Genomic DNA, 22,751 nt, shown 5'->3' with positions numbered 1-22,751 from the left:
TTAGCGGTATGAGACGGCGCGTTGTCATGTTGCATGATAACCTTGCCATGTCTTCGGGCCCATTCCGGCCGTTTTTCGATCAAGGCATGATTCAAATTAATAATTTGTTGTCTGTAGCGATCCGTATTCACTGTTTCACCAGGCCTTAATAACTCGTAGTACACCGCACCACACTGGTTCCACCAAACACAGAGCATTGTCTTACGGCCAAAGCGATTTGGCCTTGCCGTCGATGGGCCGGCTTCACCAGGTGCAAGCCATGATTTTTTTCGCTTCGGGTTCTCAAAATAAATCCATTTTTCATCCCCCGTGACAATTCGATGCAAAAATGATTTCCTTTCGAACCGTTGAAGCAGGATTTCACACACAGTTTTTCGCTTTTCCATTTGTCTATCCGTCAGTTCGTGTGGCACCCATTTTCCATACTTCTGGATCTTTCCCATGGCTTTTAAACGTTGAGAAATTGCTCCTCGAGTCACATTTAGTGTTTGTGCTAATGTTGCTTGCGATTGGGTTGGGTCTTCATCTAATAACGCCTGCAATTCCTCGTCTTTGAACTTTTTCGCTGCACCGGGATGTTCCTTGTCTGTCAAATCGAAATCTCCACTTTTAAATTGACGAAACCATGTCTCGCATGTTCTAATCACTGGAGCATGTTCACCGTAGGTTTCTACCAGCAACCGATGAGCTTCAGATGCTTTTTTCTTTTGATGAAATAAGAACAGCAATGCATGCCGCAAATGCGATTTACTTGGAATGAAACTCGCCATATTCACTGAGGTAAACAACTCTGACGCTATTCTGTTGGCCGAATGTGACTTGTGTATTTTTTAAGGTTAAGGTTTATAGAAAGAAATGACGTACATGCCGTATCATAGAAATGTATACATATTGCTAGAGACATCTAACTGTAAAACCGGCAAACTTCAACTAACACACCTGGTATTATTACTATTCTGTGATTCAGTTTCGGCAAGATATCTCTGCCTTCATTAGGTACATTAGGAAAATACAATCCAAGGCTACTTCTTATAAATGTTAGAAACTGAGAGGAGATCGCTTGTAATAACCAATAAGATCCTTCCATTCATTTGCACACTTCTGAATTTTTAGTTAGGCACAGACCTCAACTTTTAAGTAGGTTTAGCCGTTTATTTTTCGTAATATCCACTTTTAATTAGAAACCCACCTGCCTTGTCATGTCGTTATGTTATAGTACACTGCAAGTTGTGCCTGTCTGTCCTCTTTCTTCTGTATCATATCTAATTTTTTTCCACAAACCATGAATATTTAGTTCATTAATCCAATTCATTAGTTTCTCTCTTTTCTCTTCTTATTCGTTGTCCTTTTCACTTTCTTATGTTTAACGAAAGTATTTATTTAGTAAAGCCAGCTGACTTAAAATAGTAGGTTAGCAATCGGAAGACCTCTCTGTCGTGGGTTCAAATCCCATTCAGTATACGAGTATTATGTGTTGCCATTTCACCATTAATTATCATCACCGTCATTCATTTTTCGTTGTGTCGTTTAGCCTAAAGAGCAGAATCGTGGGGTATAAATTTAAAAAAAATAAATAAACAATTATACAAAGTATTATTGTGTGATGGAGTTTGAATCAGCAAGAAAAATAAGGACCTCATGTGTGCCAAAGACAAGTTGAAAACTTCCAGGCAGGTATTTTCAATTTCATTAAAAAAAATAAATAAAAAAAAAGTGACCTTCATTTTAGTCTTACATGCATCAAACGTGGTTCCTATGCGATATGCACCACGGCACGTGTTTGATAGTAGTCTAATGCAGAAAAAAAGTCTCTAATGATTTTTCTTTTATGTCGCTGTAGTAAAACAAACAATTCTCAGTTGTGTAGTCTCCTAGTGAATGAATGTGTGATTTAATGTGATAAAAAATACAACAGATTCCAAGGGTGCTGCAGTCGTCAAATGACAAGAGAAGCCTTAGTGAAATAAATTAAATTAACTTCTTATTCTCACAGGTGCTGTTGTGACCGCAACGTTGCTGTCTCAAAGGTAGGCATTTGCTAAATATAAGCAACTCTTATGTCAAATCTGCATGATTGTCTGTCCTCTTTGTGTCGTTTCGAAGAATCAAATTTGCTCGTAAACAAAATACCAGGTATAGATGAATATAAGTGCACTAATCTCTGTATCCGGCTTGAAACTGAAATTTAAATAATTTCCTTTAATACAGCAACAATATGCGATATCTTTCTGAATAATACAGAATCTAGTAACATTAGATTCCTTTAAAACATCTCTCGTAAACTGGGGTTATCCTAGAACAGTGTTCCTCAACCTTTTCTACTCGCGACACAGCATGAATTATTTATGACAACATTGCAAACGAAAACGTATTATATGACACTATTAATATAAATACGTATTGTAATTAATCTATTACTATTGTTATTATTAAACGAAAATCGAATCATTTAATTTATTAAATGAATTAAACCGTATTATGCAAATAAAAGTAATAGATTTTAACTCTATATATCAATTTATCCTACTGTAGAAAATACACTTTTCTATTACTAGTAAAATAAATAATTTTACTCATACCTTCCAATGTGATACTTGTGCCTGCTTAACTGCACATAGGCGGCTGATCCTTGGAGGAATCGCTAACAATGCAAGTTTCGTTTCTTCACTGACGGATGAGTCCTTTCGTCTTCGCTGTTTTAATTTCAATCAACATCGAGAGGCCAAGTTCACATAAATTTGAAGCTGAAGATGGTAATAACGCATTAACTGCCATATCGAAAGTTAGCCGGGTATTCAATCCTTGTTGACAACCAAAATGTATCTAAAGGAACTTCGAGAAGTTTAAATTTTAATGTTCTGTCGGCTTTTAAATATGCGAATTCTTGTATATTGGAAAATGTTCTGAATTTGCAACGAATGGATCATGAACCCAGTAGTAATCTTGAACAATCCCGCGAAAATACTTTTTGAATTTCTGCTTCAGGATTTGTAAATGTTCTTTAATTAAGTCTATTTCCACTTTATTACCGTCAGAAAGTGGCCATATGTTTCGTAACATCTGAGCGACCCATTTTCAATTCTGTCTACCCACAAATTCAGCCCATTCATAAAACCTTCAATCTTATTCATACTAGTCAGCAAAAATGCTCGAAAATATCGGAAAGATATGCCAGCTTACATACCCAATTACTATCTGCAAATAAATCCGCGTACTAATGCCCTTGAATGTTCAAAAATGTACGGACCTCCTCTTTAAGTTCAAATATTCGTGGTAACACTTTTACTCGTGATAACCACCGTACTTCTGTATGTAGAAGGAATTTAGTGCGTTTTGATCCCATATCCTGACACAAAATGGAAAAAAAAGATACGAGTTGAGGGCTTTCGCTTTGATTATAATCACACTTTTAATACTTCGTCCAGCAAAACTTTCATAGAAGTTTGCAAGGACTTAGCAACAATAGCTTGGTGGTGAATGAGACAATGATCTTATCGAATCTTAGGATTCGCTTGCGCACTTCAGCTACAAATTCTTTCACTCGTCCTGACATAGAAGCGGCCCCATCCGTACAAACATTAACACAGTCCCTCCATTTTAATTCATTGTGGAATACATATTCATTAGTTACTCGAAATATTTCTTCACTGGTTGCTTTGTTTAGAAACTTTTTGCAAAAAAGAAATTATTTGCTGTTATATCTCCATCGATATAACGAATGCAAGCAAGAAATTGTACGTGGTCGCTAGTATCAGTGCACTCATCAATCTGAATTGAGAACTTTCTACTGTTGTTGATATTTTCCGTTATAATGTCTTTGATGTCACAGGACATCTCAATAATTCGGCGATTGGCAGTATCAGCAGAGAGAGGAATTTTTGAAATTTCACTAGCAGCTTCTGGACCCAGGACCGTTTTTACCATTTCTTTCCAAGCAGGCATGAATAACGTTTCAGTTACTATATGTGGTTTCTTTGCTTTTACGATAAGTTCGGCTACCTTATAACTAGCTTTCTGTACGTTTTCCGAAATACGTACTGTAGCTGTCATGATTGTTCTTTGGTTTTTGTTCGGTTTCAACAACCGACGACAATAATCGGCATCTTTACTACTTGCTAGAGAAGAATGTTCTGTTGATAAATATTGTCTCTGTTTACTAGGAGTCATAGCAGCACTACTGAGTTTTTCGTCACAAACGATACATTGGGAATCTGACACGTAACCGTAACAAAATAAACCGTAGTGTAAATAATTATCACTATACTGCTGGTGCACTCTAATTATTGTTTCTAATTTTCTGGCTCAATACTTTCACTATTTGTACTCGTGGAGGAAATATTCCGTACAAGGAATTTGTCCATCTTGCAGAAATAAACCAGTTGAGAATGCTCCAAGAGCATTGCCAGAACGAACTTAAACAAAATGGAGAGATGGAGCAGGAAGGATAACTGTCATTGTTCCTACATGTAAAAGTAAATATTTATATTCGGACCTTCTCTTTCTCGCAAAAATTAGCAAAATATCATTTCTCTATGACTTACAGTTCTCGAGATATGGCTTCTTAAATTTCTAGAAATTCGAACTTTTTTGCCGAATATCTGGGGAACGGTGGCAATTGACCAGTAGACAGTTAATCAGTGGCCATCGGTTACTATTTGGTACCAGAATGTTCACCATCCTTGGTATTAATCAACACCAATACGATCCCTGTGTGACTTACGGTTCCCGCGATTTGTTTCCTTAAATCTCCCGAAATCGGAACTAGCTTTTGGCCAATATAACGGGAACGGTAAGTCATAGAGAGATAATATTGGTGTTAATCAATCCCTAATAGAATGTTAAACATTTTTGTACCGATATTAATTGGTGACCACTGGCCATTCACCAAACCAGTGGCCAGTTGGACTGTGGGCATCGGTTACTATTTGATACTGAAATATTTACCATTCTCTTAGGTATTGATCAACATCAATATCATCTCTCTACAACTTATGGTTCCCAAGCTATGGCTCCTTAAATATCTAGAAATTAGCCCTTTTTTGGCCAATATCACGGAAATGGTAAGTCATAGAGAGATAATATTGGTGTTAGTCAATACCTAAGAGTATGGTAAACATTGTGGTACCTATATTAATTAGTGGCCACTGACAAACTAGCCATTGACCAAACCAGTGGCCAGTTGGACAGTGGTCACCGGTTATTATTTGGTACCAAAATATTTACCATCCTTTTAGATATTGACCGACACCAATATGATCTCTCTATGACCTATGGTTCCGGAGATATGACTCCTTAAATCTCTGGAGATCGGCAATTTTTTGGCCAATATCACGGGAACGGTAAGAGTGACGCGAAAAATTTAATCACTTTCTCAGATAGTTTTTGATCCTCTATCGAATGCAAGGTTTAAAATTGTGAAAATCGCAAACAACAGAGACAGACACACACAGACATAGGGAATTCAGTAACGGACTTTTGAAGTTCGTTGAATAGTTCACTGATACTAACAGAAGATAGCAAGAGTAACTACTGACTGGCAACCAATATTGGGACTAATTCAGATCACAACTAAGATGAAACTGAGATCCTCTTCAAAAGAAGTAACATATATGTGGTACGGATTTCCTTAAACTGGTGTTTAACGATGTGTAGGTGCATCGATATAGCAAAAAATTAACAAACTTAAAAAAGCACTGATTAAAAAAAAAGTCCAAATACCAAAACATCGTAATAAAGTAATAAAAGACGGGGAAAATGTTTCAGAACATGCTCTATCGAAAGAATCACGAATCGCAACGGTAGAGGCAGGAAATAATAATAATAATAATAAGTAATGAATATTGTAATAATAATAAGTAATGTAACTTGCGATACAATAACTGTGAGTTAATAATTAACATTTAATTTCTTGAATACGTAAAAATTTGTGGCAAGTAAAATAATAAACAAGTATCATCTTAAATAATAAATACAACAGTAGCGAACGACATATTGTACACGTGTCAAACACAACAACCGTGATAAAATTAAAAACTACAATTAATTTCGTACAATAGAGAATAGTTAGCGTGACATCTTTCAACTTCCCGCGGCACACTAGTTGCGGATCACTGTCCTAGGAGATTAAAGGAGCGTGAATAATTAGAAAAGCAATTGTAGTTGGAAGTTTTTTTCTTTTCTTTCTTTTTCAGAAGATTTAAAATCACTTTTTCTTCCCTCACTTAAGCACTATTCTTCCCAGCTTAACAAAGCACTGAATTTTCAGTATATTTTTTGGAAGTACTTCTTTATGCTATAACGTATTTGGGAGAATGTGGTTGTCTTTCACAGAATGTTGGTCTATGTTTTAATCACTAGAATACGGCTAGAACTTCTCACTACTTTGCTGATTTATATTCTCACAGTAAATATAGAAAAATACGATGCAATTATTCATATGTAATATCATTAACGTAGCTTTGGGTAAATGGTGAACTATACGTACTGAGTTTTTGTTGTAGATTAACTTGACCTAATGAAACCTACTATCTCCTAGATTTAATTTTTAAGCCTGGCAGCGGTATGTTCAAATTAAAATTGTTTATTTCCAAGGAATGTGGACTGCATTTCTGTATATAGGCCTATACACAGGGTGCTACGATAATACACTAACAAAGTGAAGGAGGTGATAATAGACATGAAATTAAGCAAATAATGCCTAATGAAAATTGGTCGAAAACTGTACCATTTTTTCATTAAAGGCGATATAGCTGTAAATTTTTTGCAAAATAAAAAGTGTTTGATATAATTATTCAAAGATTTCTTTTCTAAATGATACCCAGTTCACAATAATGTAAATTCAAAGACTACCTTCCTCTAAACGTGAAAAATGAGTATTCATTCTGTTGTTAGGAATGACAAACAAGAATTATTACAGAAACATCACATTCCTCTCAAAAAGTTTCAATATTAGCTTTAAGATTTATAAATAAATCTTATATAATATGCTTCGGATCTTAAATAACTATTTAGCATAAAGCAATGGCAGACTTTAATATGAATCATGTTGCACACACAGACAAGTATGTCTATCGTTCACCACTGGAGCTACGATCCAAAATTGTCTTGATATGCAAAATAATGTATATGAAATTTTTAAATTGGGGTATTGCTTCTTAAACTTTGCATATAAATGTTTCACCGTATCGTTCAACAATCTTTTTGTCTTTTAACTTTATGTCGCATAAATGTATCCTTTTTCCCAGGAGCCATTCTGCTGTTCTCATCATTCTCCAAGAATTCCTGCATCATGTTTTTCTTCCTCAGAGGTAAACCTTCTTCTACCATTTGTTTAATTTCTTGAGTAGACGTTCGTGTAGTTCTGTTCCACATGAGCGATTTCAGGTAATAGAGACATTTATATTTTTCACTATTTTCCCCGCTAATTTTGATAGAAAATCTTTTCTTCTCTTTCGGGACAGCTGCTCTGCAAAACTCTCTTATCTGCTTCTCCGTGACAATTCCTTCAAATAGTTTCTTCCTAATCGTCGGAGATACTTTTTCTGACGTCAGCAAATATTTTACGTTTATCCTTGGGCTGGCTTTATTATTTCTGCCTTTCCTTTCAAACCTATAACAGCGCTTTCGATATTTTTCAACATCTTTAGGCATCCGTTTCAATTTTCGTTATAATTGTTTGATCTTTTTTTGAGTTTGTTCCTATGTCTTATTCTATTTTTACGACCTAATTCTCTACTCGCATTGCTGTTATTACGTACTGCAATATTCTCATGGCTGTCTTGAGAACACCCCGGTTCATCCTGCAAATTTGGACTTGACGGAGGATTAGGCCTACTTAAAGCCAAATTGTCCAGCAATATTTTCTTTTCTTGCAAGTTTTTCCTGTATCTTCTTGTTCTTTCTCTCCGCTGTTTTCTTAAAGCTCTTCTTACACGATCACTTATTTTCGTCTTTGCTGTTTTGGTTTTCTTTTGTTGCACTCTCCTTTTATAACTTTTTCTCTCCTTTCTTGTCGCTTCTTCATACCTCTCTTCATCTTTCTTTATTTTTCTTCGACATTTTCACATTTTTTCTTTGCCACTTTGCTTCTTAACTTTACCCATCTCTCTGGAAAGAAACACACATGCGAAGAGTTGTTCCAACAAGTACGTAATGAAAATGACCGTAAACTAATATACAAAAAGGTGAATCGTCGTTTTCAAGGCATGAGGGAGTATGTTGCCGTTTTTCCAGAAATATATTTTTTATATTTTCTTGTCGGCCTTGATGGCCTTACACCTGGTGGCAAATCGTGATAGCTCAATTGAATCCATCTAGCTTTGTTAAGGGATTAAATGAGCTCTTTGGAAGTTTTTTGTTCTGTAAAATTTATGCATTGTACATTATGACCTTTTGCGTTGAACTGGACGAAATGTGTCATCAAATGAAAGTTTACAGGAAATGCAAACAATTGAATGAATCTTATCAATTCATGCTTGACAATCAGTAATCAAACCCTTCTCGCCCAAAAGAAATTCCATCACATAAATCCTTTCTGAACAGACTATACCTCAAATAGTCCAATCCTCTTATATATATATATATATATATATATATATATATATATATATATATATATATATATAGGGGCCTAATTCACAATGCCGAATCAATCAATTCAATAATGTTTCTTTACCCATATTGCCCAAATGAAAGTTGAAAACATGCGAACCCGAAGCGAAAACGGGAACCCGAAAATTCGAGTTTGATCCCCGGTCGAGTCGCAATTTTTCTCACTTGCACTTGCATATTTTCCATGTCTCTGAAGTGACTTGTTTTGCTTGCAATTTTGACCCCTGACGTGAAGAAGGAAATTCCTCGTCGTTTATATATACTCCTGTTTTCTTCGACTGACTAATATTTTGTGTTGTATATAAAATAATCATGAGTTTTGGTTGAACTTTCTCAAAAACGAAACAAGCTTATCGGAGTTTAGTAGCAAAAAAACATTAAACTAAAAATAAGCGTGAACAGACATACACACATCAATCCCGCATGCTCCGTTACGCCAGTGTATCTTCCGTTACCCCAGTAGTAAGATAAGTATACGGAGGATACAAGTTGTTAACTTTCTCGAAATAAACCGCGCTTATTGTTATTAAAACGTAATGTAAGAGTGATGGAATTCAACTATGTTAAAAATGCTACACTGATATTATATTTACATTTTGATTGTTCATATAACACCTCTTTTACGTGGAACGGCGGATACACATTTATCAGGACGTCCTCGAAAAATTGACACACTGTATCAGGATATCTCCTCTGCACTGCACAAGCTCACTCGTACTCTTACTTCATTCTGACCAGGTGTGTACTGCGCGCAATTTTTCTTTGTTTGGTGGCTCAGGGCTACCAACTGTTGACGTATTTGATCACGATATCCCCAGTAACGAAGGATACAGATAAATCGTGAGATACCTCTCAATATACTATTACTTCATACGGTGTTCATATATCTGTGACGAAAAGTACTCCAAAGGCAGCAAGAATATTCCGCCTCCACTTCAAATACGAAATTAGAGTAATGTATTATTTCATATTTGAGAGTAGACGGTTTGAAGTTGTAAAAAATGACCTTGGAACAGGTAACATAGGTATACAAATGTTACTTCTAAAAACAATAAAACGCTTAAAGTGATAATTTCAAAAATAATGTTAATTGGGCTATTAAGTAAAATAAAATTACTGTATAGGATGTCAAGAAAGCGTTGTTTTTTCAATAATAATGGAACACTATAAGCGGACACGGAAAGTTACGTTTTTTTCTGAAATGACCAGAATATGTCTTTTTATTAACTGATTTCACCTTTGGGCCAGTGCCGTAGCAAACTTTTGCGGGCCCTCCTCGCAGAGTAAAGAAAAGGTACCCTAGTTGTAAAGCCGGTGGCTATGACAGTAATAATAATAATAATAATAATAATACATGTGCTTTCTGCTTACAGCTAATCTTGGCACGCATTTTTTCGTGCAATATTCTTGCGATCAAGATCTTCCACTAAATGAATCCAGATTTAACTTGCATGCTGCGTCCACTTCGATTCTTGTCATACTCAGAGATGACAAACATTCCTGCATCATCGAACTGTGCATGTGGTTCTTAATTAATTTTAATTTTGAGAATGACCGTTCTGCTGAAGCCAGTGTCACAGGAAAAGTTGAAAAACAATTTCAGCGCCACAGAGACCTCAGGGATATTGGAAATAATTAAATTATTTTTAATAAGGACCAATTTCGCAAAGTCTTGCATTGTCCTCACTTTTATATATTTTATATTATTTCGAAGTACACTATGGGTTAATAGTAACTGATGATGGAATTCTGAAGAAGTATCGTTCGGATAACTCACTACAAGTCTTTCTGTCATTAAATTGAGTTCCATGTCACTGTTGTCCACAAGAACAATGGGCTGCAAACACTAGAATTTTTGAGTAATGTTCATCATCCTTTCCAACTGGTCCGTAATTGACTTATACAATATCGAAGTAATTATAGAACACATTAACTTTGAAATATTGTTCGGGATTACTTAGTCTTTTATCTTCACATAATTCGTCAGTAAACATTTGTTCTATTTGGACCTTTACTTGTAAAACAACATTCGATTTCCCACATTTGTGCCATTTCTTCAGAATCTTCATTTACTTTGTTAAAAGAATTCCTTAATTGAAGACTTTGGGGCAAAAACGCGTCGAGTCCAAAAATGAAAGTGCAAAGGAGATAGCTTCACAAGGGTTTCGCGTCATCCGATTTTCTTCAAACATAGCACATATATACTAGATCAAAAACAAATCGACACATATTTTTTTTTTTTTTTGTTTCTTTCGGAAAATAGGTTAAGAAGGCAAAGGACCCCTTTTCAAAAAATGGTCCCCTTGATTAAAAGGGCCACATTGAAGAAACGAAACTCTGCCGACGCAAAGATGACTTCAAAGTAGGAAATACGTATTTTGTCGTTTTTGCGAGAAAAGGGTTTCAGGGGGCAATATCGAAATGAGAAGGACTCCGCACAATCCTTACGGAAATTAGATTTCGGTGGAATTGCTTGAAATCGTGATATGTCGTAGATATTGTGTACCTGAGAAAAAGTCTCAATGGGCACGACCACAAATTACTGACCGTTTGGCCACTTTTTTGAAAACAACAGAAGGCAACGGGATTCTGGATTTCGCTAAAAATGACTGAAATCGTGATATGTTGTAGATATTGTGATCTGAGAAAAAGTCTTAATAGATATAACCACAAATCACTAACCGTTTGGCAACTACGAGGCCACTTTTGTGAAAGCAGCCGAAGATATTGATATTCTGGAATTCGGTATAAATGACTGAAACCGTGGTATGTTGTAGATATTGTGATTCTGAGAAAAAGTGTTAATGGGCAAAACCACCCATCACTGACCGTTTGGCCACTACGAGGCCACATTTCTGAAAGCAGCCGAGCCGAAGATAGCGATGTTCTTGATTTCGGTCAAACTCACAGCAACCGTGATATGTTGTATATATTGTCATCTTGAAAAAAAGTCTCAAGAGACACAACCAGAAATCACTAATCGTTTGGTCACCACAGGGCTACTTTCTTGAAAACAACCGAGTATAACGATGTTCTGGATTTCGGAAAGAATGAATGCAAGTGTGATAGTTGTAGATCTTCTCATCGTGAGGAAAAGTCCTAATGGACACAATCATTAATTACTGACCGTTTGGCCATTACGGGTCCAGATTTTTGAAAATAGCCTAGTATAACGATATTTTTGATTTCGGTGTAAATGAATGAAACTGTGATATGTTGTAGATGCCATGAACCCGAGAAAAAATGTCTAGGGCTTTCCAGGGTTTCCCTTTATCCAGCCAGATGAACATCAGAGTGTTGTCTATGCTTAAATGATGTTAGCAGGTACTCTCCCCATTCCTTTTTCAGGTTGTGGGATAGGACTTTTCAGAGTTTCATACAATTCCACCAAAATTCTAGAATATCCTTACCTCCTGCTGTTTTAAGAAATGTGATCCCGTAGTTGCCAAATGGTCAGCGATAGGTAATTGTGCCTATTGAAACTTTCTCAGGATCACAGTTTTAACAACATATTATGGCTTCAAGTAATTCCACCGAAATCCAAAATACCGTTACCTTCTACTGTTTGCAAAAGTGGCCTCGTAGCGGCCAAACGGTCAGTGATTGGTGGTTGTGCCTCTTGAGACTTTTTCCCAGCATCACAATATCTACAACTATCACAGTTTCAAGCAATTCCACCAAAATTCAGACTACCGTTACCATCTGCTCTTTAAAATAATGTCCCTGTAGTGGCCAAACGGTCAGTGATTGGTGGTTGTGCCTATTGATACTTTTTCTCAGAATCTCAATATCTACAACTATCACGGTTTCATGCAATTCTACCGAAATCCAGACTACCGTTACCATTTGCTCTTTAAAATAATGTCCCTGTAGTGGCCAAACGGCCAGTAATTGGTGGTTGTGCCTCTTGAGACTTTTTCTCAGAATCACAATATCTACAACATATCACAGTTTCATACAATTTCACCGAAATCCAGAATACCTTTAACTGTTTTCAAAAACGTGGCTCTGTAGTGGCCAAATGATCAGTGGTGAGTGGTTGTGCAAATTGAGAATTTTTTCTCACGATCACAATATCTACAACATATCATGGTTTCAGTCATTTTTAACGAAATCCAGAATATCGTTATCTTCGGCTGTCTTCAAAAAAGTGTCTCTGTAGTGGCCAAGCGGTCAGTGATTTGTGGTTATTCCCATCCAGAATTTTTCTCGGGAACGCAATATCTACAACATATCACGATTTCAGGCAGTGCCACCGAAATCCAATGTCCGTAAGAATTGTGCAGAGTCCTTTTCATGTCGATATTGCCCCCTGAAACCCCTTTCTCACAAAAACGACAAAACAGGTATTTCCTACTTTGAGGTTATCTTTGCGTCGGCAGAGTTTCGTTTTTTGAATGTGTCCCTTTTAGTTAAGGGGATCCTTTTTTGAAAAGGAGCATTTTGCCCCCCTTAACCTATTTCCCGAAAGAAAGAAACAAATAATAAAAAAAAAAACATGCGTCGATTTATTTTCGGTCTAGTATATATGTGCCAAGTTTGAAGAAAATCGGATGACGAGAAACCATTGTGAAGCTATCTCCTTTACACTTTCACTTTCTGGATTTAATGGGTTTTTGCCCCAAAGTCTTTCAATTCTTGAAGTGAAATAAGTGCCTCACCCAGTACTTCAGTTATAGCTTGTGCATCTTCATTTGGTGACTGTAGTTTTTTCGATACAATGTTGGTAATTTCTAGAACTTTATGTTGTACTATCACTTAAACTACAAACTCGTAGGATTTCATTTGCTTTCTTAAAGAAAATTGCTTCGTCACTTTAATCTGATTTGCAATATTTCACTGTTATGTTGCTTAAAACTTTCATAGCATCTCCATAATGAAAACAGACAGCTAATAAGGCATCGTAAGCTGAATCCCGCCTTGATAGACATAGTCTTTTAAGAGTTGTGGCTTTCTTGTCAGTTTTAGAAGTTGCCGTTTTTCTATACTGGAACTTAAAAACACAAAGTTTTTGCAGGAGCTTATAAAACGATGTTACCTGTAGTATTTCAGCTGCGTCCCTCAGGACTAAATTCAAGTTGTAAGCAGTACATATTACATAACTAGCTGATGGTTCAAGTCTCTTGATGCACTCTTGCACTCCCAAATACATTCCGCTCTCCACTTTCGCCCCGTCGTAGCCTTGTTCACCGCAGTGTTTTATTGTAATTCCCTTATTTTCAATGAATTGCAAAATGGTCGTTACTAGTCCTTGTATACTTCCGTCTGATACCTTCAAAAATCTCAAGAAACTTCCGTGTATGAGGAGTCCTACGGGGATGTCGTTTTTTTTTTCCCTTCTTGCTAGGACGTATCGAAAAATGAAATTAATTGGTCGTGTTTTGAAACATCTTGAGTAGTATCTAATATCAAAGAAAAAAATAAATAAATAACGCATCCTGTATTTCTGTATATGTATATTTATTTATTTGTTCTATTTGCGTTGATAACATTTGAATAACTTCATTTTGTATTTCGGGACTTAAGTGTGCATTTTTGCCCTTTGTCCTATCGTTTATTAATCGAGAAAAATGGGTTCATATTTAGTAAACAGTTCAATTACTTCAAGAAAATTACCGCTGTGAGGTTCGCACAGTTTTTTCTCGATGTCCTCAAAGGCAATATTACCCATTGTCAGATTGGGTGTGATGTCTATTATCCTTCTGAATATTTGTCGAAAATAATTTATCTCATCCATTCCATTTCAGTTAATAAAATATTTCTCATACTACAATTATATTTCCATGTTGTGTAAGTAATACAAGTTTCCATATGATATTGAGTTCGTTCGTGCTCTAATTGTTTTCCCCTTAGTCCTTGCCAGTCACTTATTCCATCAATCCGTGTTGACTGAAAGTGAGTTGCTTTCCTATTAGAAAAGAGCCAGTAGAGTTCAGAATATATGCGGTTCAGTTTTTCCGAATAACATAATCATTGCCGTGGAATTTTGCCATGTTTTATATTTTAAAAATAATAATCCGAAGAGAAACATATATGTTTCTCATATCTAATGAAAGACCGAATGGTTTGCAGAAGCCTTAACTCAAAATGCATTTTAAGTTTTCTGGAATTTCAAAATCAAAATTACCTCGATCAATTGAATATTTGTGAGAGAAAATTAATGCTTCAGCAGTTTGATCAACTCTAAATTGAGAAGTAAAGGTGAAGGAAGAACTACTGTTCATTTCAGTAAGTTTGTTATCTGAAGGGCAAGAAACATTATGCTTACTTCCCATGGATTCGCATTCCATATTTTTAGACACCTTGAATTCACAGAGACTCAGATTTTTGATTTTGTGAAGTTTCTGGTGAAACATGAAGTTCATTTTCTTTGAATACTGAAAAATGTAAAGAAATTTTCGGGGGGATCTTGGTAAAAACATCCCTTCCTTTCATCCCCCCGCCCCTTTTTATTGCTTCGCTAGGATACACACGTTTTCTGAACATAGTTATTGCGGAGGGGCATTGCACAGTGGAAAATCATAGCCTACGATTTAAAAAATGTGACACCTCAAACATCATAATCAATACTAAAAGCAATAATACCCCACCTATAGTGGGAATACCCTGCATGCACCAAAGTAACACGCACACAACCACCACTTTGTTTCTTGTATTTGCTTGATATTACTTCTACGTCCTACTAACAAGGAAGATTTCTCATGAGATACATGTCACGTGGTCACACTTTCAACATCATATTACCCCTTCTCATTCCGTTTTCAATATCTCTGATTCATCCTAGGTATTATTGTTGGGAGTTGGTTTGTTTGCTAGTCTCAGCTGAGGAAGTGGGACGGAGAAGATTATTTTCTTATGTCTGTCACTAGTTACCCTCCTCAAAATAACTTCCCGTAAGTGATCAATTCTACAACCATTAAGTTGAAGGGGTGGGGATACTTGCAGCTCCTCTCTGAATTCCTTAGCCTAGGAATCTTTTCAGATAGTAGCAGTATATGTGCGCATAAAGCGAACCGAGAGTTTTGTTGGAAATCTTAAAGGCCAAAAAGGGTAAAGATCTCGGAGAGGGAGAAACAAAAGGACTTCCTTATCCAAAACTCTGGGTCGAAGTTCGATGTACTTGTTACTGGCGATTTTTTCTTTCCAAGAACAGGGAAGTCTTTGCGGCTTGAAAATCACAATGTATACACAGATAAACGCAAATGTCTGCAAGTTGAATTATTTAGTTGAAGTAAGATTGAATTTCTACTTCTTTAAATTTTTATTCATCGCAACACATCGGGAGCTAGACAATTCATGGGTTGCGGGGGCAGCTGCTTGGGGCTAAAGTTAATTGCAATTTTCTTGTATGTCGGGTGGTTCTATCATCATATATCAAAAATCATCATATAGTAATGGGTGATGCATTGTTTGAAAGCTGATAAATTAACACAGATAAGTGTTAATTTACCACTCGTACTATTAAAAGAAAATGAGAATGAATTGCGAATCATTTCTGACATCATTGCGACAATTTTAAACCCCTCCTTTTAGGATATGCTTTTTGATGAAAGTGACAAAATAAAATCTCACCTCTCGTCAAGTACTAATTACGCTGAAATATTGATTCCAAACGGTTTACCCGTTTTCCCGTAGTGATGAAACAGATAACATCGATAATATTTTATACATTGAGAATAACATAGTAATTGCGGGCTCCACCGTTAGAAGCCGAATTTACTAAAACGTTGAAGTATATGAAGTTTCATTTTATATACGAAGTTTCAATTTCCGATCATGAGGGGCTTGTCAGGTACTCTTTTTCACATTTTAAACCACCTCTTCTGCACTCTGTACGATATGCAGCTTCATGAAGGTGACATGATAAAAATTGGTTTGATCCATGTGCTATGTTTAAAACATAATTTCAAACGGTTCTTCCTGTATTTTATATAACAAAAGTTACGGTGAAAAGGCTATGATATGTATTAGCATGGTATGTACAATTTTGAACTAAAAAGTGTGAGTATTGAATGTTAAATGAATTCAAGCTTTCTCTTCAAGTTTTCTGTACAATATGAAATGATTCAATCACTACATAGTGAAAATTTTTATCTCGTTAACTGTAATCTAAAAGACTATATAAAACTAAACTAACTAACTCTATGGCCTATGGAACCCGGAGGTTCAGTGCCGCGTTCACAAAAGCTCTCCACTGACTTCTATCCTTAGCTAATTGGATCCAGTTTCTACTTTGTATTCCTATCTCTGCGAGATCCATCTTAATATTATCCTCCCATCTGCGCCTAGGTCTTCCTAATGGTCGTTTTCCTATGGGTCTACCAGTCAAGACTTTGAAAGCGTTTCTACTTTCTTCCATTCTAGCTACATGACCTGCCCACCTAAGCCTCCTAGACTTGACGACCCTAACAATGTTGGGTAAACCGTATAAACTATGTAGTTCCTCGTTATGAAGCTTTCGCCATTCCCCATTCTCGTTCCTCTTGGGTCCGAATATTCTTCTCAGGACCCTGTTCTCAAATACTTTCAGTCTATGTTCTTCCCTCAGAGTAAGCGACCATCTTTCGCAACCATACAGAACAATAGGCATGATTATCGTTTTATATATTTATAGCTTCAAATTCCTCGACAGAATTCGCGACGACAAGAGATTTTGAACCGAATAGTAACACGAATTCCCTGCTTTTAGTCGACATTTAATTTCTTCGTGAATATGATTTTCGTCTGTTAATATTGACCCTAAATATTTGAAAGTATCCACTTTATCAAAAGTATTATTTAATATTTTAACGCCTCCACAATTTGCCGTATTACGGTCCCGACGCACTTCCATGTATTTAGTTTTCTCTGCATTTACTTCTAAACCCATGTCCCTGCAAGCGTTTAATAATATCTCTGCATTTATTTCTACTGTTCTCCTATCATCCCCTATTAAATTTACATCATCAGCATATGCCATAACCTGGTGAATGCCGTTCAACTCTAGGCCCTGGTTGCTATCTTTGATTTTCCTTATAGCGTATTCCAGCACAAAGTTAAATAATAATGGCGACAACGCATCTCCTTGTTTCAGGCCATTTTCAACGTGGATGCTCGTGGACAAAAATTTTCCTACCCGGACTTTACTTTGGGATTCACTTAAACATGTCTTAATTAATCTAATTAGCTTTCTCGGTATTCCAAGCTCTGTAAGAACGTTGTATAATGTTTCTCTCCTAACCGAGTCGTAAGCCTTTCTAAAATCAATAAATAGTTGATGTACCGGGGTATTGTATTCCCACTTCTTTTCGAGTATTTGGCGAATGGTAAATATTTGGTCGATAGTTGATCGATTTCGTCTAAATCCGCACTGATAATCTCCAATAATTTCGTCTGCGTATGGGGTCAATCTAGCTAACAGAATATTTGAAAGGATTTTATAGGATGTTGACAGAAGAGAAATGCCTCGATAATTATTACAGTCAGTTTTGTCGCCTTTCTTGTGAATTGGAACAATGATTGACTCTTTCCACTCTTGTGGCAATTCTTCCTTGTTCCAGATAAGGAGAATGAGTTTGTGTATCTTGTTCCGCAATTTTTCGCCTCCAGCTAAAATTAATTCAGCCGGAATTTCATCTACCCCCGGAGATTTGTGTTTCTTTAATTTCTTTATAGCGGCTTCCACTTCTATTCGATTGGGCTCTGCAATATACGGTTCTGCGGTGTGTATCTCCTTTTCTCCACGCACATTAGTTTTTGGCTGCGTGTTCAGCAAATCGTCAAAGAAATCTTTCCATCTATTTAAGAGGCTATCCGTATCAGTGACAACTGTTCCGTCAGATTTCTTTAATATATAAGCACGAGGTTGATAGCCTTTCTTAAATTCGCTGATCCCCTTATACATGTCCCGAATATTTTTATTTTTACTATTATCTTCCAGTTCCTTAATTTTAGCTTTCAAAAAATCCCGTTTCTTTGTTCTAAAAGTTTTGGAAGTTTCCCGCCTGATATCTGCGAAATTTTGTGTAGTTATTTCATTCGGATTTTGTAGCCACCGTAATTTTGCCTGTTTTCTCTTCTCTGCTAGTTTAATGCATTCTTGGTCGAACCATGGTTTGTTCCTACGTATTTCCGCGTGTCCCAATTTTTCTATTGCTGAACTTTTAATGCTATCTCTAATTTCAATCCAAGTATCCTCAACACTAGTGCACTCCGAGTCTTCTAAAACTGAGTCTTCTAAAAGACTATATACATTGCTTAAACTTGCATTATTAAAATCCTACCATCATACAGATGAGTTTCAGACTTATATTCGATTAGTGTCTCAGAGTGGTGAGAAATATGGCATTTTGTTTATGGTTTAAGCAAAGGAAACCCTTTCCCACCGTTATACCTCACCCCTTCTATTTAAACGGTATCGGGGACGCCACTATTCATCTCAGTGAGCTCGAAAACTATAAATTGAAGGCTAAAGTCGTTTGTTTTCGATTACACTAGCCAACAAAATTTTACTTTTTTTCTGTAACTGATATGATAACAGCTAATCTTTATGTTTTCGGGTGTGCTGATAACGAAAATGTTAATGAAAATGCAAGATTAATTCTCGTTTTGAAGTTATGATAATTTTACGTTATTGCCTATATAAGCTTATCCGTGTATTTACCTTGTTGTTATCCCTCGGAGGAATGTCACTGAAGGCGCAACCGCTTTGTCTGGCGTTTGTAGTTTTCTGCTGGTGATTTCTTGATTAGCCAACATTGATGCATTCCGCTTTCCCTGGTATCTCATTTCCATGTCCTAAATTTGCTGTGGAAGCGTTCCCCTTGCTCGTCGCTTACAGCACCACAGTTGTCAAGAAAGAAGTCCAAGTGGGAATCTAAGAAATGTAACTTTCAGGACATGTTACACCCCAGTCTATCGTAACAGTGCAGGAGATTTGCCACAAGATCCTTATAGTTTTCTGTCCTCTTATTTCCTAAAAAGTTTGTTGACACTTCAACAAAGGCATACCAAACTAACTTCTCATCACCTGTCAGGATGGTGTTGAAATGCTCATCTTTGTACAATTTATGTATCTGGGGACCCACAAAAATCCCCTCTTTTATTTTCGCCTCACTAAGACGTGGAAATTTCTCGCGCAAATAGAGAAATGCTTCCCTAGCTTTGTCCATGGCCTTAACAAAGTTTTTCATTAGGCCCAGTTTTACTTGAAGAGCAGGGAGAATTATGTTCTTGGATTCGATAAGTGCTTCGTGCATAACATTATAAGGTCCTGGTTCAAATGATTGACGCTTAGGCCAATCTTTCTTTTTATAATGAAGTGCTTTGGCGCGGCTATCCCAGAAGCACAGGAAGCAACAGTATTTGGTGTAACCCTGTTGTAGCCCAAGTAATATGCTTAGGACTTTCAGATCCCCGGAAATCTGCCATTTAAACTTGTCATAGTTCAATCGCAATAATAATTGTTTCATGTTATCATATGTTTCTTTCATGTAAGGTGCATACCCAATCGGAATCGATGGTAGCACGTTGCCATTACGCAGGACACATTTGGGACTTATTTTGGAGGAGTTGATGAACAACCTCCACTCATCACTTTTATAGTCAATGCCCATAGCTGCCATTAGTCCCTCTACATCGCTACAAAATACCAAGTTCATTTCACTTTCGAAAAATGGAAGGAATGACATATGGCGGTTACGGAATGCAGTCACATTTACCGTCTTATCAAGGCAATTCTACTGTTGTAGTCTTAACGCCAACAGTTCAGCTTTATCTTTCGGCAATTCCAGATCTCTCACTAGGTCATTCATTTCACACTGTGTTATTTTGTGATTCTCTATACACTCATCGTTACACACAAAATCAGGATGTTTCAAAGAACTGGGTTTTGAAGGTGATGGTTCAGCACTAGTTTCACTACCGCCCTATCACAATCACAATCAGGTGGAACAGGAACAGGCAGTACATCTCCGTGAGGCACTGGTCGTATGGCCGACAGTATGTTAGGATATATCAAGGAAGACTTTTTCTTCTTGGAAATACCATGTGTTAGCTGAGTTGTCATACAAAAGTAACAATCATCCACATTGTTTGATGGTTCTCGCCAGATCATGGGTATAGCAAAGCCCATGGAAGATTTTTTACAGTTTAACCACGAATGAAGACTCGAGACACAAGATGTGCAACATACATGAGGAGCCCAGGTCTTGTCCTGGTCCCCGATTTCACATCCAAAGTACAGTCTGTACGTCTTCCTAATATATGGCGTTATTGGCCTCCTTTGCGATTTCAATGTAGCCTGTCCGGAAATGTAACAAAAATAGTCAGCACTGTTTACGCATTTGCGAGCCATATTGAATCACAGGAATTACAATGACCACACGCACTAAGTACACTTTAATAACACGTTATTCCAGCACAAGAACACAACACAGCTTGTAACAGACAGAAACTACGCTTAAATGAAACATGCTTCACTCCTCCCTTCCCTTCTCCTTTCCATCCCCGTTGTTGCTACGAGCCCGGGCTAAAAATAGCAACAAAATACACATAGCTATTGTCGCCTGCAGGAACCCTAATCACTTTGTCTACAATCAGCGGGATTTGAAGCCTATATGGGAAGGGATTGACAATGAATGCTAATAAAATATAATAAATATAATTAAATACATCCTCCCCGTTTAACTTAGAAACGAGAGTAAATTCCAGTTTTCAGTGTGGTTTTCGTTATCAGCATGGTCGATATATTTAACAAAAATCTATTTCATTCCAGTTACATTTTCACTGTTGGCTAGTGTTATTTTTACATCTCACCACTTCTCGCTCTACCCCCTCACCTCTCATGCTGAAACTAGTCAGTATAATACCATAAGATTCTTTGAAAGTCTAATGTTGATAATCATGTTAAATACCATCTGAATTGGTTCAGTAGTTATTGTGTGATGAGGTAACACACTAACTCGTATCCGCCTTTGTATGAAATAGGGGCAAAAATAAACGACCAAAAACACAATTAAAACTAATGACCGTTTTGGTCGTTTATTTTTGTCCCATACTTTATAAAGATTAGTATTAATAAAAGTAAAGTAAGTATGTAGCGATGTCATCGGCGTTTAGTAGAATGTGACTGTCATTAGTCAAAACAGGTTGGAAACCACTGAATTATAGAACCTATAATTAATTCATAAATAAATGGTAAACTCATCTCTGTATCCCGTGAAAATTATTGGTTTAATGTACAGTGTGTTCTGGAATCCTCGTCAGCATTATTTCTCACTGCTCGGTTTGCTTACCTATCATCTATGAGACCACTTTTCTACCACTGGTTACTTAAATGATTATGTAAGCATGTGCAACAGTGAAAAATGGTGCTGACAAGGGTTCCAGAGCGAATCTGTATTATACCTAAATACAATAAACCAAAAATTTTCACGAGACACAGAGCTAAGTGTACTATTTATTTATACAACTGTTATTTTTTCACAAGATTTATCTATTATTATTATTATTATTATTTTTATTTTTATTATTATTATTAGTATTATTATTATTATTATTATATTTGTAGAAGATGCTTGCAAGATCAAGACTAGAGTTTGCTGTACTTATTCGGAATAATATTGGTACAACATTGGCAAACAAAATTGACTTAGTCCAAAAATCTTTTATTATGCTACTATGCCATAAAATGAATAGAGATTACTACTTACGTAGTTACGAATACTGGAAAAAAAATTCTGCGGATTACAGGCATTAAGTGACAGGAGAAAACTTATTGTAAGAGATTTTATCCAGAAAATACTAGACAATAGATATCATAATGAATATTGTTTGCATAATAAACGTATAAGGATATCAATGTATAATACGAAAAATGAATCAAGATTAGTTCCTTTGAATCCAAAATCTGAAATTTTAAGAGCAACCATTTCTTTTAATTTAAATTTATTTTTATCAATACATAAGCATGAATTTTAGAGTTTGACAAATATTATTTGTAGTATTTTTGACAATGTATCTCTTTTGAGACTATAGATCATTGGTATTACTTTGACAAGGAATTATTAATCCTATACATTTTATTTAATCTAATACTATTTTATTTTATCATTATATTTTATTGTTTCAATATGTAGGTTACATTGTATGCAATATGTGTT

General features: G+C 36.2%; 1 protein-coding gene across 3 annotated transcripts in view; it reads left to right on the top strand.

Annotated features, from left to right (window-relative positions):
- Positions 1-22,751, top strand: part of LOC145674643 (uncharacterized) — a 90,008-nt gene that overhangs the window by 10,910 nt on the left and 56,347 nt on the right. For all 3 annotated transcript variants that reach the window (XM_081744860.1, XM_081744861.1, XM_081744862.1), the window contains one exon: positions 1,994-2,027. In XM_081744860.1, the coding sequence (XP_081600986.1) occupies positions 1,994-2,027 (34 nt within the window). The remainder of the gene's footprint in view (positions 1-1,993; positions 2,028-22,751) is intronic.

The sequence above is a fragment of the Thermobia domestica genome, chromosome 17 (genome assembly GCF_964235325.1).
Source record: "Thermobia domestica chromosome 17, izTheDome1.hap1.1, whole genome shotgun sequence".
Classification (NCBI taxonomy): Eukaryota; Metazoa; Arthropoda; class Insecta; order Zygentoma; family Lepismatidae; genus Thermobia; species Thermobia domestica.
Note: the sequence above shows the minus strand (reverse complement) of the source record. Positions and strands in the feature narration are given on the sequence as shown.